The sequence below is a fragment of the Vigna radiata genome, unplaced genomic scaffold (assembly GCF_000741045.1).
Source record: "Vigna radiata var. radiata cultivar VC1973A unplaced genomic scaffold, Vradiata_ver6 scaffold_179, whole genome shotgun sequence".
NCBI classification, from domain to species: Eukaryota; Viridiplantae; Streptophyta; class Magnoliopsida; order Fabales; family Fabaceae; genus Vigna; species Vigna radiata.
This window is the reverse complement of record NW_014542553.1, coordinates 167,637-182,189: the sequence shown is the minus strand read 5'-3', so window position 1 is coordinate 182,189 and position 14,553 is coordinate 167,637. Positions and strand designations below refer to the sequence as shown.

Here is a 14,553-nt window from a genome sequence, read left to right as displayed (position 1 = left end):
CAAGTAAAATGAATTTGATGTAAATGATAAAAATGTTGGACTTATAATTTAAACAGAGGTTAGAAAGTAGGTTAATCTATTTTTATTTTATTTTTGTCTACTATAGATGGGATAGGAAAGACAGACAATTGGAGTGATACCAATTAATTTGTCATAATATACAAATTTTAAAATATTAAATAAAATAATTAAAAAGTTGGTGGACTAATTCGTCAATTTTCTGTTATTCTTTGACTAGGTCAAAACTTTAGATCTATTTTATTGTGATTCACTAACTCATATATGTGTGTTAAACATCCAGATGTAAGTTTAAGTTTTATTTGAATAAAAATAAAAAAGTTTAACGTCAGATAAAGAAAAATCATAAACTCATTGTATTAAAATTCTGAGTTGAAAGTAATGTCAAATGATCGAAAAAGAATAAATTGATAGGTCTATTTTTACAAGGGTATTATTTGGGAGAGATTATATATAACTGACTTAAGTCCAATCTGCATAAAGAATTGATATTATTTTTGTTACGGTGTAAATTTACTGGGACCGAAGGACTAACCTCGATGTCGTCGTTTTCTGTCTCTTCGCCTGCTTCTTCTGATTTCCGGACGTACGTCTTCGCGTTGACTTCAGCCGTACGGTGATCTTCTAGCTTTAACCGGGGGGGAGGTACCTGAAAAGGCACTCCAACGCTCAAGTTAGGCGTGTATTGAGAATTCTCTGTGTGAGAGAATTGATGAGATGAAAGATATGCTGTATGAACTGTGAGTAAGTGAATTCAGAGAACGTACCTGTTCGGAACCCTTCAGCCTTTACTTATAGGCTTTGGGCTAGCATGCGATAAACAAAATATAAACAGAATAACAATAAATATAAACGATCTTACTTAGCGTATCTTTCCTTCTGTTAAGATATATCTGATATATCTTTGTAGACATCTTTTACGCTGGTCATTTACGTACGCCAGCATTGGGCCTTGAGCCCATTAAGATTGTAACGCCATGGTGGGCCGTTGGCCCACCAAGACCGTTCGGTCTTTCAGACTTTTCCGTCCGTTGGAATTATGCTACCGTACATCATCCCCCCCAAGTCCGAGGCAAAGGAAGGCGTGGGCCTTGGTTTGGCCGAAGGGCTTAAATGTGTTCACCGTTCGGTCTTTCAATGACTTGTTGTGTGTAAGCCGAGTGATCAGTCATCTTATTTGAATGACTGGGAAACGACATGACGAGCTCGTCGTTTGAGCTTATAAGGAAATCTACATTTCCCGTGCTGAAGGTAGCGCTAGAGTCGCTAAAAAGAGGCCGTTAGATGAAACACATCTAACGGTGCAGACGATGCATCCAATTTCGTAACCTCCACGCTTTTAATGAGGCAAGGAAGTGAAACCGTTTTCATTTCTGTCTCTGGCACCTATCTCTCCAGGCTTTCCCTCTTCTTCCTCAAGTGTCTTCTCTTGTCGCGCACCCACTTCCAGGTAACAATGTCTTCCTTCCCTGTCCTTTACGATTTCTCTGATAATGTCGAGGAGGGTCATGGCGACCCGCCGGTTGCCCAACCGGTGATTACTGGTTGTGTCAGTTCCTTACTGAGCGGGGATAAGGTTTTCGTTCATGGAGGAGTGGATGTTGATGGCCCTGAAGAGGGTTGTTCTCCTTCTCCGAGAGAGTATTTATGGGCTTCCCGGGAGGTTGGGGAGCAGGTGAGTTCATTTGGGTCTCGAGAAACACTGTTGCGTTGGGTAGAGGATAATTGTGTGCTTAGGAATATTGGGTACCAGCGTGCCCTTAAGTTAATGGCTTGTAAAGCCGATGAAAGGGTTTTTCACGGGGAAGATGTGATTGGAAAAGATTACTTTTTTATGTATATGCCCTTTCTGTATGATATGTATGTGAGACTCCCCTTGACTAGGTTTCAAATGGATGTCCTCCGATGCTTGAATGTAGCCCCTTCTCAGTTACACCCGAACGGCTGAGGCTACATTCAAGCGTTCGGTGTGTTATGTCACTCCTTAGATATTGAACCGACCGCAAAAATATTCTTATTTTTCTTTAAGACCCGCCCCAATGCCAAGAAGGGTTGGGTATCTCTGACGTCTATGGCAAAAAATGCCATCTTCAGTTTATTCGCCGAGTCATACAAAGACTTTAAAAACCACTTTTTTAAAGTGTCAATTACCGAAATGGGTCGGCCGTTCTTTTATAATGATGACGGGAACTCTAGGTTTCCCCTTTACTGGACTAAGAAGCCTCGTACCTTAACCTCTTGGCCAGAAGAGGATATGTCTGATGTCGAGCGGAGGGATCTGGACAGGTTGATCAAGTTACCTCGTCCGTTCTCCTCCAGGAAGCTGGTTAGTTGCCTGAGATACAACGATCTGAAATCAAGGGTGTTTGGTAGGTCTCTTTGTCAACTGTCTTTTACTTGCATTTTGTGAATTGTAACGTTGTGTGGGTGGTGCTATTTTGCAGAAGTTATGGCCAGAAGGACCGGTCGTGATTGGTTTAGGGAGTCTCAGGCGGTGGACCAAGGGGTCGGGCTCCAGACCGCACGGTCGAGTGGGACATCCTCCACACCGGCCACCATAGTGCATATTGATGACGCTCCTCCTTCTCCAGTTCAACCTTTAACTCGGAAGAGGAAGGTACCAGCAAGTAGTGGTGCTTCTAAGGGCAAAAAGACGATGGCCGTTCAGGAAGAGTTAGTTCCCGAGCGGCACTTACCTTTGGGTATGGATGATCCAGGCTTCGATCTAAGGCACAAGATCGAATTTAACTTTGATGCTGCCGAGGAGAAGGCGATGGCTGCAATGTCTGAGCAGCAGATGTCCGAATATCTACTTCACCATATTTTAAATTGTGGAGCGGCGGCATATAAAATGGCTTATGCATCCAGCCGAGGGGATATTCAAAGTGAAGTGAGTCGACTGAAGAAGGAGCTAGAGGATGCTCGTGCTGCTCATGCTAACTGTGCAAAAAATGCTGAAGAATCTGCAAAAATGTTAGCTGAAAGTCATTTGCTCAATGAGCAGTTGAGGAATGCGAGCCTCCGGATGCAGACCGAACGGGACAATCTGCTGAAGGAACTGGAGTCGGCTAAGAAGACCGTTGCGGAAGCGGACGCTGTCCGAAAAGAGAGAGATGCTCTGAGGGCGGCCTCTCTAGAATGGAAAAACACCCAGGCGGAGATGTATGCGGCCATTCGCCAGGAGCATACAAAAGGGTTTAAGAAGGCGCTAAGGCAGATGGAATGTTTGGCCAATGTGTCGCCTAGTGCGTTCGAATTTGATTTGTACAAGGATGTTTACCTTGGGGAGATGGTGCCGATTAAAGATATTCCCGACGGTACCTTTACTGAGGAAGGGGACCTGGCCGACATAGAGGATGAAGTCGCCCATGAAGAGCCGGCAGAAGAGGTTGCCGAGGAGGAGGGGGAAGAAGCTAATGTAGATACTAGAGGGGCATGGCGCCCGGTATTTTTCTAGATTGAGAAATCTAGAGGGGCATGGCGCCCGGTATTTTTCTAGATTGAAAAATCTAGAGGGGCATGGCGCCCGGTCTTTCTCTTAGATTGAAAAATCTAAGGGGGCATGGCGCCCGGTCTTTCTCTTAGATTGAAAAATCTAAGGGGGCATGGCGCCCTGTTGAAGTTTCTAGATTGAAAAATCTAGGGGGGCATGGCGCCCGGTGATATAAATGCAAATTATATATCTGAACTGGAATACTTCATTGAAATATGGTAAGGGAAATAACATTGTTTGTAAAGATTGAAAATAATAATTTCAACTATAATAAAACTTAAGATGAGTCGCGTTCCATGTGTTGGGAACGTTTGTTCCGTCATGCTGTTCCAGGCGATACGCTCCATTTTTCAGGTCGTCCGTGATGCGAAAGGGTCCTTCCCATTTGTCAGCGAGTTTTCCGTGCGTTCTGTCTTTCCGGGCGTCTCCTCTTTTACGCCAAACAAGGTCTCCCTCGGCAAAGCTGCGTGGTTTAACTTTGGAGTTGTAACGCCGAGTGATAAGTCTTTTCTGAGCTGCATTTTTGACTAAGGCTGCTTCACGTCGTTCGGGCAAGGCGTCTAGGTTCATCCTCAATTGTTGGTCATTTATGGTCATATCTTGTATATTTCGCCGCAAGGAGGGCTCTCCTACTTCGACCGGTAGCATAGCGTCCGTTCCATATGTGAGGTTGAAAGGGGTTTCTCCGGTAGCGCCGTGTGGTGTGCAACGGTAGGCCCATAATACTTCAGGCAACTCTTCAACCCATAAACCCTTGGCTTGTCCCAGCCGTCTCTTCAATTCAGCAATGATGACTTTATTGGCCGCCTCTGCTTGTCCGTTAGTTTGGGGATGTTCTACCGAGCTAGTAACATGTTTGATACCAAACCCGTGGAGGAAATCTTCTAGCGTCCGGTCTATGAATTGCCGACCGTTATCTGTAATAAGTTTCTGTGGAATGCCGAATCTGCAAATTAAGTGCCAAATGAAACTCTGCACTTTCCGGGCGGTAATTGTTGCGAGGGCCTCTGCTTCGATCCACTTGGTGAAATAGTCAATTGCCACAAGGAGATATTTGCGCTGTCCGCTCCCGACCGGCAAGGGGCCAGCTATGTCCATCCCCCACTGAGCGAAGGGCCATGGGGAGATGATTCCCATGAGTTCTGATGGAGGGATTCGGGTGTCGTGTCCATGAGATTGACAAGAGATGCACCGTCGTACGAAATCTGCGCAATCTTTTTCAATGGTAGGCCAATAGAAGCCTGCTCGTAGGATTTTTGCTCGAAGTAATCTCTTGCCCGAGTGTGTTCCACAAATTCCGTGATGCAATTCCTGAATAACATATTGTCCTTCATCCGCAGATAGGCATTTCAGCAGTGGGGTCGTATACCCGCGGCGGTAAAGGTCGTCGCCGACAAACGTATAACGGGCGATTCGTTTAGCGTCTGAAGCGTTCACGAACCCGCCCTGCTCCTGTTGAGTCATCAATTGAATGATTTCGTGTCGCCAATCAGTCTTTGAGGCGGTGAAGTCAATGGAGCACGTTTCTAACAAGGGTTTATCCAACGCGGTTCGGATCACCGAGGTTAGCTGAGATTTGTTCCGACTGTGCGTCAGTTTAGACAATAGATCCGCCCGGGAATTCTGCGGTCGGGGTACATGTGCAATGCTGAAGCTGACAAATGATGTACTCAAATCACTAACCTTATGATAATATCGTAACAGATGATTATCTTTGACTTGAAAAGTGCCATTAATGTGCCCGACGACTAACTGTGAGTCCATTCGGCATTCCAGACGTTCGATCTCCAATTCTATTGCCAGAAGTAGCCCGCTGATTAGGGCTTCGTATTCAGCTTGATTATTACTGAGTTGAAAGTTGAAGGATATGGCCTGTTCGACAAGTAAACCGTCCGGTCCTTCGAGTACGATTCCAGCACCGCCTCCTTTCCTGTCTGAGGAACCGTCCACGCTTAAAGTCCATGTGGGCGGTTCGATTGCCGGCGAGAGTTCTGCTGCGAAGTCGGCCAGATGCTGACCCTTGATGGAGCCTTGCGGTTCGAACCGGAGGCCGAATTCTGATAATTCAATGGACCAGGCAACCATTCGGCCTGCGAGATCTGGCTTGCGGAGAATTTTAGCGATTGGGTGTTTCGTCCGGACAACGATTTGGTGACTCTGAAAGTACGGTCGGAGTCTTCTCGCTGCAGTAATCAAAGCGAGAGCTACTTTCTCCACCTGGGAATATCGTTCTTCTGCTCCTTGTAAAGTTCTGCTGACAAAATAAATTAGTTTAAGAATTGGAGATTCTTGAATGAGGGCGGCGCTTACCGAATGGTTAGAGGCCGCCAAGTATAGCTGCAAATCGAAGCCTTCTGTTGGTCGCGCCATAACTGGCGGAGACGTTAGTATATTTTTTATAGTGGAGAAGGCAGCTTCGCACTGATTGTCCCAGTGCCGGGGCACATTTTGCTTCATATTCTTTATTATGGGCTTAATGTGGTCGGAGAGCTTCGGTATAAACCGTGATAAAGCGGTAAGGCGTCCGACTAAGCATTGGACCTCCTTGAGTTTCGTTGGGCTCCGCATCTCCAAAATCGTCCGGCATTTATCCGGGTTGGCCTCTATTCCTCGGTTGGTTAACAAAAAACCTAGGAACTTGCCTGCTTGCACCCCAAAGGTGCACTTCAACGGGTTCAATCGTAGGTCATACCGCTCGAGTTGTTGAAAGACTTCAGCCAGGTCTTTCAAATGTTGCTGGTGCGAAGAGCTCTTTACCACCATATCGTCTACATAAACTTCCATACACCGCCCGATTTGTTCTCGAAAGACTTTGTCCATGAGTCGTTGGTAAGTTGTGCCGGCATTTTTTAGACCGAACGGCATCACCTCGTAGCAGTAATTGGCATGCTCCGTTATGAAAGCTGTTTTTTCTTGGTCCGGGACGTGCATGGGAATTTGGTTGTACCCGGAATAGGCGTCAAGGAAACTCAAGACTGCGTGTCCCGAAGCACCGTCTACTAACCGGTCGATGCTGGGAAGGGGGTAGTTATCCTTCGGACAGGCTTTGTTTAGATCAGTAAAGTCAACACACATTTGCCACTGACCGTTCGCTTTCTTTACCATCACAACGTTTGCGAGCCAAGTGCTGTATCGGATTTCCCGGACAAACCCGGCCTTCACCAGTTTGTCTACCTCGTTCTGCACGGCTTCCCTTTTGTCATTGCCTAGTCGCCGTTTCTTCTGAGCTACCGGACGGGCTTCACGAAATATTGACAGCTTGTGGGTGATCACGCTGGGGTGAATTCCTGGCATGTCAGAGGCGGTCCATGCAAAAAGTTTGCTGTTCGACTTTAGCAGTACAGTTAGGTCCCTCTCTTGTTCTGGCGTCAAGCCGGCGCCAATGGAGGTGGTTTGGTCGGCGTTTTTGCCGAGAATGAACTGTTTGGTTTCCCCTTGGGGTTGTATGCGATCATCAGTGTTGGTCCTGGGATCCAGATCGACCAGTATTGCTTCCGATCGTTTTTCTCTATGATATGTCTTATCTTTCAAAGAAGCCACATAACACTGTCGGGCGACTTTCTGATCTGCCCGTACGGTACATATCTTTCCTTCTTCCGAAGGAAATTTCATCGCTAGGTGAGGAGTGGAAACTATGGCACCGAAGGCATTGAGGCATGGCCGCCCTAGGAGGGCGTTATAGGAGGTGTGGGCTTCTACCAACAGGAACCGCGTACGGAGTTCTTTGGCCCTGTCACCAGTTCCCAGCCGGGTTCTGAGATCAACATATCCTCGAGTATCCACCCGTTCGCCTGCAAAATCGACAATTTGCTCTCCGAAGGGTGCTATTATATCTTCTGATAGTCCCATCTTTTGGAAGGTGGTCCAATATAGGATGTTGACGGAGCTGCCTTGATCAACCAGAACTTTACTTACATCATACTCTGCTATACGAGCGGTTATCACCATTGGATCGTCTTGATCGGGATCTGGAGCATGAAAATCTTCGTCTGTGAAGATGATGTCCGGCATCGATAAAGGGTTGCGGGCGATGTTGTGAACACTTCGTAAACTTCTTACGTGTCTTTTGCGAGCTGAGGATGAGGCCCCTCCTCCCGCAAAACCGCCCGATATGGTGTCGATCCGTCCCCGCGGAGTGGGGTCGCGCTTCTGAGGTCTACTGCGAGAGCGCTCACGGTGCTGATCCCGGGAACGCTCGGTATTTCTTCCGGTATGCTCGGGACTTCTTTTAGTCCCCCTAGGCGACCGGTCTCGTCGGCGTGCGTCTGTTCGGACAAATTCCTGCAAATGTCCTTCACGAATCAACTTTTCAATTCTGTCTTTGAGGACCCGACATTCTTCTGTAGTGTGCCCCTGGTTGCCATGATATTTGCAAACTTTAGCTCCGTCTGCGGCATCCGGAGTCCCCCGTCTGGCGGCGGTAATTAGGTTGGCCTGTAGGGCTTTTTCAAATACTTTCTCCCTCGAGGCCGTAAGAGGGGCATACCGGTTGTATTGAGGATTGTAAGGAGTAGGGGTGTGTTTTTGCGGCGGTTTATGATTACGGTTTTTATCCCGTGATCGTCCCCCCTCNTGTTTNGTCTCGGCTGTGGCNGCGTCCGTTTTCCGGCGAAAATGTCGTTGGTCCTCCATCTTAATAAACTTGTTCATTTTTTCTTGCAGCTCCTCCATGGTTNTAGGCAACTTGGCATACAGGGATTCTGAGACGTAACCCGGCTTCAGGCAGTTAGGTAAATTAGTGATAATGAACTCATGACTTACCCCCTTTACTCTTCTTGCTACTTCAGTATATCGGTGCATGAACTTTCTTAGTGGCTCGTCTTTCTCCTGTCTGAGATTGACGAGTTCGGCCGCCGTAGTTGCTTCTTTTCGGTTAGATACGTACTGCCTTTTCAATAGACTGGCAAACGTGCGGAAACTATCAATGGAGTTAGGAGGGAGAGCATAGTACCATTCAAGAGCTTCTCCCTTCAGGGATAGGGAAAACGCCCGACATTTGACCGGATCGTCACTGGAATAAAAGGCCATTGAATCCAGGAAGCTTCGGAGGTGATGTTCTGGGTCGGTTGTTCCGTCAAACTTTTCTATTTGCGGAGGAGGCCGGTCGGGCATAGGAGCTTGCATGATAGCCTCCGTGAAAGGTAGCAGGTCCGGTGAGCGAGGAGGTCCTCTGTTCTGTGCCGTATGGTCATCATCATCATTCCGGCTGTGGTCGTCCGTTGCGTCTCGCTATTTCTCCTTGAGTTGTTTAAGTTCTTATGTTATCTTTAGATAGGCCTCCTGTTGTTGTAGGATGAGCTGATTCTGCCGTTCCAACTGGTCCTGAAGTCGCCTCATTTGCTCCATAGGGTCTGTATTGTTTCCGTCTCTGCTTCTGGTGGTCACCATAGGGAATCTTCTCCTTCGGCCCCACGGTGGGCGCCAAAATGTTACGGTGTAAATTTACTGGGACCGAAGGACTAACCTCGATGTCGTCGTTTTCTGTCTCTTCTCCTGCTTCTTCTGATTTTCGGACGTACGTCTTCGCGTTGACTTCAGCCGTACGGTGATCTTCTAGCTTTAACCGGGGGGGAGGTACCTGAAAAGGCACTCCAACGCTCAAGTTAGGCGTGTATTGAGAATTCTCTGTGTGAGAGAATTGATGAGATGAAAGATATGCTGTATGAACTGTGAGTAAGTGAATTCAGAGAACGTACCTGTTCGGAACCCTTCAGCCTTTACTTATAGGCTTTGGGCTAGCATGCGATAAACAAAATATAAACAGAATAACAATAAATATAAACGATCTTACTTAGCGTATCTTTCCTTCTGTTAAGATATATCTGATATATCTTTGTAGACATCTTTTACGCTGGTCATTTACGTACGCTAGCATTGGGCCTTGAGCCCATTAAGATTGTAACGCCATGGTGGGCCGTTGGCCCACCAAGACCGTTCGGTCTTTCGGACTTTTCCGTCCGTTGGAATTATGCTACCGTACAACTTTTAACTTAAAATCTTGAAACATTGAATTTATGGATTTTTTTTTCTTATATAATGTTTAACGTTGTTATCTCTACCTAATGTGAGATTAAACTCATGCTTGAATTATTCCCAACAATATTCTCAAGAGTGAGTCTCTTACACATACTATATTTCTCTTCAAGAGTAAAGTGACATTTACTTGTGGTTATGACTTTGTCAATCTCTCCTTCAAGAGAAGTCCCTTTAAATATTATATATCTCCTCTCAAATGTAACGTAACATTTACTTATATTGTTGTTGTTGTGGTTATGATGTTGTTGTTGTAAAATGATCATTATGACAAATTATGAACTTTGCTACCATCGATGAGTATATCAGCTCAAATACCCTTGGTGAGTCTATTTTTTTTTTTTTGTCTTTTGAGTGTATTTCATGAGGGAAAAAATTATATATATGCCACTTTAGTCCAATCTACATAAAGAATTAATATCACTTTTAACCCAAACCTCAAAATATTAATTTCATAGGTGCTTTTTCTTATATAATGTTTAATTTTGTCATTTCTATGTAAAGTAAGATTTAGATTCATACTTAGATTATTTTTAACATGTACTTATGTAAAAGGAACTTATTAAGGAGATTGTTAGAAATTCAAATATGGATTTAAACACAAAATTATTGACAATCTGTCTAATAATTTTTTTCTCAAAAGACTCTTCAATTTAAAAATATATTTAATTATATAAATATTAAAATTTTAATTAATTAACTAATGTCTCTAATCAGACTAATTAAAATGGCTTTTACATTTATATATTAAATTATTTAATTATAATTAATAGTTATAATCTAATTTATTAATATCAATAATTTAACTCATAATATATATAATCCTTCAATTAATATAATACATAAAGTTAACCTTTATTTTTTATTTTAAAAAATTTATCCCACATCCAACTCACCAGTTTAACAAACTGAGCTAAAGATATTAAAATGAACTGAAATTAATTTACTAGTGTTATTAAACAATTATTCATAATTCGAAGGATTAGAGAGTTTTTCGATGTGAATTCATGTTTTAAAAAATGACAAAGTAACGTATGTTTTGGCTTGTTCTTTTTAGTTTAGAATCTAACTTTTGTATTATAACGTTAATGTGTCATTCAACCTTAAATTAATCTTTCCTTCAACATCTATTAATTTGGAATTCAATGTCTCTCTTTAGTCACCTAAAATTATTATTTAAAGCAGAAAATTACAATTATACCTTATAAAAGATAAATAAATTCCCTAAATCTAATGCTACAACATTAATATTTTTTAAGACATTGAATTAAAAATTATAGTAAGTGACTTGAACTTTTCCAAAAATGCGAAAATAGACAAGGAAAGTATAAACTAGTATGATACTCATTATTTTTATACAAAACGATATAGCATTATATACAATAAATATTAAAACCAAGGAGAAACTTAATTTGATTTTTTTTTCTTAACTAAAATGCATTAAATCGTGATATCTTTTCTTACCAGCAAAATGATAGCTGAACTAATATACTTGAATTTCTTTTATTGTGTTAAATTCTGTTTCGACAATACTTGAATTTCTGAATTAAACGTTTCCGTGTTTCATAGATAGAAAGGTATGAATTTGCAAAAACAACAAAAGAAATTTATGTAAGAAAATTCAGGTATGAACTAAAATTCAAAAGGGTGATCAAAAGTGATACCAATAACCCCATCTGCATATTATTAATAATATGCTTAAAAAAGTATTGAAAAGGTAAGAACAACTATTGACAACACACATGAGAGTTCCGTTGGATTCCATATACGTTTGCAGAGTAGAGAGAGTAAAAGACACTTAATTGATGTAAAAGAAGAATAATCTTTATCTAAAACAAAAAGGAATGCGACGTGACAGCGAAAGATGAATGGTAAAAACATGATTATACGTGAAAAAGTGAGAAACAATAGAGGCTATGTTTTTCTTTTGGACTAATCCTATCTTGAAGAAATCATGAATGACAAGAAAAATAAAATACATGGTAGCTTATTGAGCCATCCAAGCTCAATGTAGTCTTCCTATTTGACCAGCCAATCAAAGGCTTCAAAAGATATAAAATGATCTTTTGAAACCATTTGCTGCAATATAAACAAAGGACTATGTCATTGGATGCTCCCATCACCCAAGACATAACAGTAATAATAACTTTGGTTGAATTACTCTAAAAGGTAGAATCCAAAGCTCAAATAGTTAGATTCTACCCAATGCTGAATACATGAATGATATGAATATGATCTTCCCCTACTCCTACAACCTACTTAAAAAAATTTAAAACAAAGCCTATTTTCCTAAAACAAACATGTATGATGATGATGACTTTTGAGTTCTGTCATGATGAAAATTCAGAAATGGTTAAGGTCGGTTAGGGGCACAAGCTTTATCTAACAAATGTCTTGTATTTTGAAATTTTGAATTCAGCTTTTGATGATGTGGTTTGGTTAGCCTTGCATGTTCTGTATCTTTGAAGATGTAGAATTTTGTTCAGAAGCTGCTTGTGAGGCTTGTGAACTACTAGCCACTGTTGCTGTCACACCTGTTGATGTTGTTGGTGTTATAGTTGTGGTAGCAGTTCCTGTTACTGAAACTGTCACATTTTAGCCATCAATGTTATGTTTATGACAGGATTGTTAAAGAGCAAAGATAACATAACAATGCCAACAAGAAGTAATAAGTTTTTGCATTAGACATATCACCTGCAGTAGTAGTTGGCACTGATACTGAAGAAGGATATGACAATATCCCAGTGGAGCCATAAGGGTCAGACAAAAATGGAAACTGTGCCATTTGAGGGTATTGAACCCCAAAACCATGAGCTTGAATACTCTGTGCATATTGACCATAAAAGGGATAAATATTATGGATCAACCCTACTGCACCAGAAGCTCCAGCAGATGGGTAGTAAGCTGAAAATTGTTGAACTCCATAGACATTATAGTAGTTCTGCAATAGTTTACACCTAAGAGTGTTCCATAATAATGCAGGAAAATGAATTAATGTAGTTGCTTGTAAAAACTTTATTATAATTAACACCTACCATAGGATACAAGGTGTCTTGTGAATATCCAGAATATCTGTCAGCAGATAGAATGGACATCAGAGAAAATGACAGAAAATTGAAAGAAATGCAAACAAAAATGAGCATATCCTTAAAACAAGTTCATGTTACCCGTAAGATGAATAAGGAAATGTGTATTGCCTAGGGGGTTGATGGGAAAATGTAGCAGTAGATGAAGAACCATGATAAGCAGGTGGTGGAGGCCTGAACCGTCCTGAACCTACAATGTGAGTTTGCATTTCAAACCTTTTCTTCTCTTACAACACACAGTTCATTTTGCTTTACATTTACTAAATAACCAACCATTGAAGCTGGTACCTTTTTGTCTATGATGAGTTAAATCTATCAAGATGAAATAACTAGGAAACTCAAACTTGTTTTTGGAAAAAATTGCAGAGTGAAACTCAACAAAATAAATAGCTGCAGTTAAAGAACAGCTAACCTGATATCTTTATGAAAAAAATGGTAAAGCATTATGAGAAAAAAAGGAAGAAGAAATTAGATAAAGCAGAATGTAAGGAATGGGACCATGCTGAAAAGTTGGTGGTCGGTTCTTGTTTGCACCAAGAGAAGCAAGATTGCAGTTAGCCCTTCTTCCATCAATAACTGGAGATGGGTTCTGACATGCTCTCATGGCTGCCTCAGGATCCTTAAATGTGACCTTGGGAAACAACAAACCATAGACTCCTTGTTCAAGATCATGCAAGTACAACCATAAATGGAATAAACATGCAGATATAAACTATGCAAAGATGTGAGTGAGAATCACAAAATCCAGAAGGTAAAAGGAAACTTACAAAGCCATAACCCTTGGATCTCCCAGTGTTCTTATCAGTGATCACAACAGCCTCCAAGATCTCTCCAAATTGCTCAAAATACCTCCTCATTGTGTCCCTCTGAGTTTCCCAAGCCAACCCTCCAACAAAGATTTTGGTAAAAGTTGTGTCATTATATTGCTCCTGGTTGTTACCACCTACCATCTGAGCTTGCTTTTGTTGAGACATTGCAGGAATATCAAATGCAGGAGTTTCCCAACAGAAGCAAGAAGCCAAAAATCCCAAATACAAAACCAGAAAAAGAACAAAACACAAAATCCAAAGACAATGAGAGGATGAAAGGGGAGAAGAAAAGAAGAAGAAGAAGAAACGGTTAATATTAAAGGTTGGCAAAGAAGTTGTTTCTGCTAAAAACCCATCAATGAAAACACTCGTGCACTCATGATTCTATTCGTGCTAGTCCTTCTTAACTTTAAAGAATGGTTTTTGTTTTTTTTTTACTGAGGCTATTATAGCCACTTTTCTACATTCACAGCAACAACACACTCCTCAGATTCCTCAACACTTACATCGCCCCTAACAGAAAAACATCATTGCTGTCGAAGGATGGAAAAGAAAAAGAAACTTTCTTACAAGAAAACATTTACATGCCAAAGAAACTTAGTTGCTTGCTTGTTGGGCATGGAGAAGAAAGAAAGTAACAACAATAATAATAAAAATAAGGAGACAAAAAAGCTGCTTGTGGGTGCCCACAACAGTAGTAGGGCACATAGGCTGTCTCCAATGAAATGTCAAAGACCAAAAGACCAATCTTTCTCGTTGTAACCCACTTTCTCTCTTCTTCTATATCCACACCAAACACAAAAAATAATAATAATAATAAAAATATATTATAATATAAATAAGTTTGTGGTAATGTGGATTTTAGTCAAGCCATTTTGGTCTCTCTTCAACCTCATCTTCCTCACAAATTGATTGGCTCCAACCTGTCCTCCAAATCCATGACATTGTGGTGCACCATTCAAAGGCCAATCTAATTAACCTTGGAATCTCAGAAATTAAAATGATGGGTGCTTAATTATTTTGTTGGTAGCAATTCCTCTGGCGCAAATGCTGTTATATCAGTGCTCTTTATCCAAATGATTTCTCTGCTATAGTAGACAAAAAAGGAACATCA

General features: G+C 41.7%; 2 protein-coding genes across 3 annotated transcripts; both read right to left on the bottom strand.

Moving 5' to 3' along the window:
• Positions 1-3,772: 3,772 nt before the first annotated feature.
• Positions 3,773-9,402, bottom strand: LOC106780318. The gene is made up of 3 exons (XM_014668594.1): positions 9,379-9,402; positions 8,976-9,089; positions 3,773-8,686 (listed from the first exon to the last, which is right to left on the bottom strand). The coding sequence occupies exons 1-3, from the start codon at positions 9,400-9,402 to the stop codon at positions 3,773-3,775; spliced, it is 5,052 nt and encodes a 1,683-aa protein (XP_014524080.1).
• Positions 9,403-11,409: 2,007 nt separating this feature from the next.
• On the bottom strand, positions 11,410-14,072 carry LOC106780335 (RNA-binding protein 24-B). 2 transcript variants are annotated; one of them, XM_014668611.2, is made up of 6 exons: positions 13,398-14,072; positions 13,129-13,261; positions 12,712-12,820; positions 12,580-12,616; positions 12,239-12,485; positions 11,410-12,123 (listed from the first exon to the last, which is right to left on the bottom strand). In XM_014668611.2, the coding sequence occupies exons 1-6, from the start codon at positions 13,602-13,604 to the stop codon at positions 11,984-11,986; spliced, it is 873 nt and encodes a 290-aa protein (XP_014524097.1). In that variant the 5' UTR covers positions 13,605-14,072; the 3' UTR covers positions 11,410-11,983. The 2 variants fall into 2 exon arrangements, with proteins under 2 accessions (XP_014524097.1, XP_014524096.1); XM_014668610.2 differs by having other exon boundaries at positions 11,410-12,129; positions 13,398-14,068.
• Between the last annotated feature and the right edge of the window lie 481 nt (positions 14,073-14,553).

Bases quoted from the DNA above. Each gene is read 5' to 3' on its own strand.
- LOC106780335 (XM_014668610.2), bottom strand. From the start codon at position 13,604: ATGTCTCAACAAAAGCAAGCTCAGATGGTAGGTGGTAACAACCAGGAG. The intron at 13,262-13,397 runs GTAAGTTTCCTT...TTGTTTCCCAAG, and splicing joins GATCCAAGGGTTATGGCTTT to GTCACATTTAAGGATCCTGA. The intron at 12,130-12,238 runs GTGATATGTCTA...AAAATGTGACAG, and splicing joins AGTGCCAACTACTACTGCAG to TTTCAGTAACAGGAACTGCT.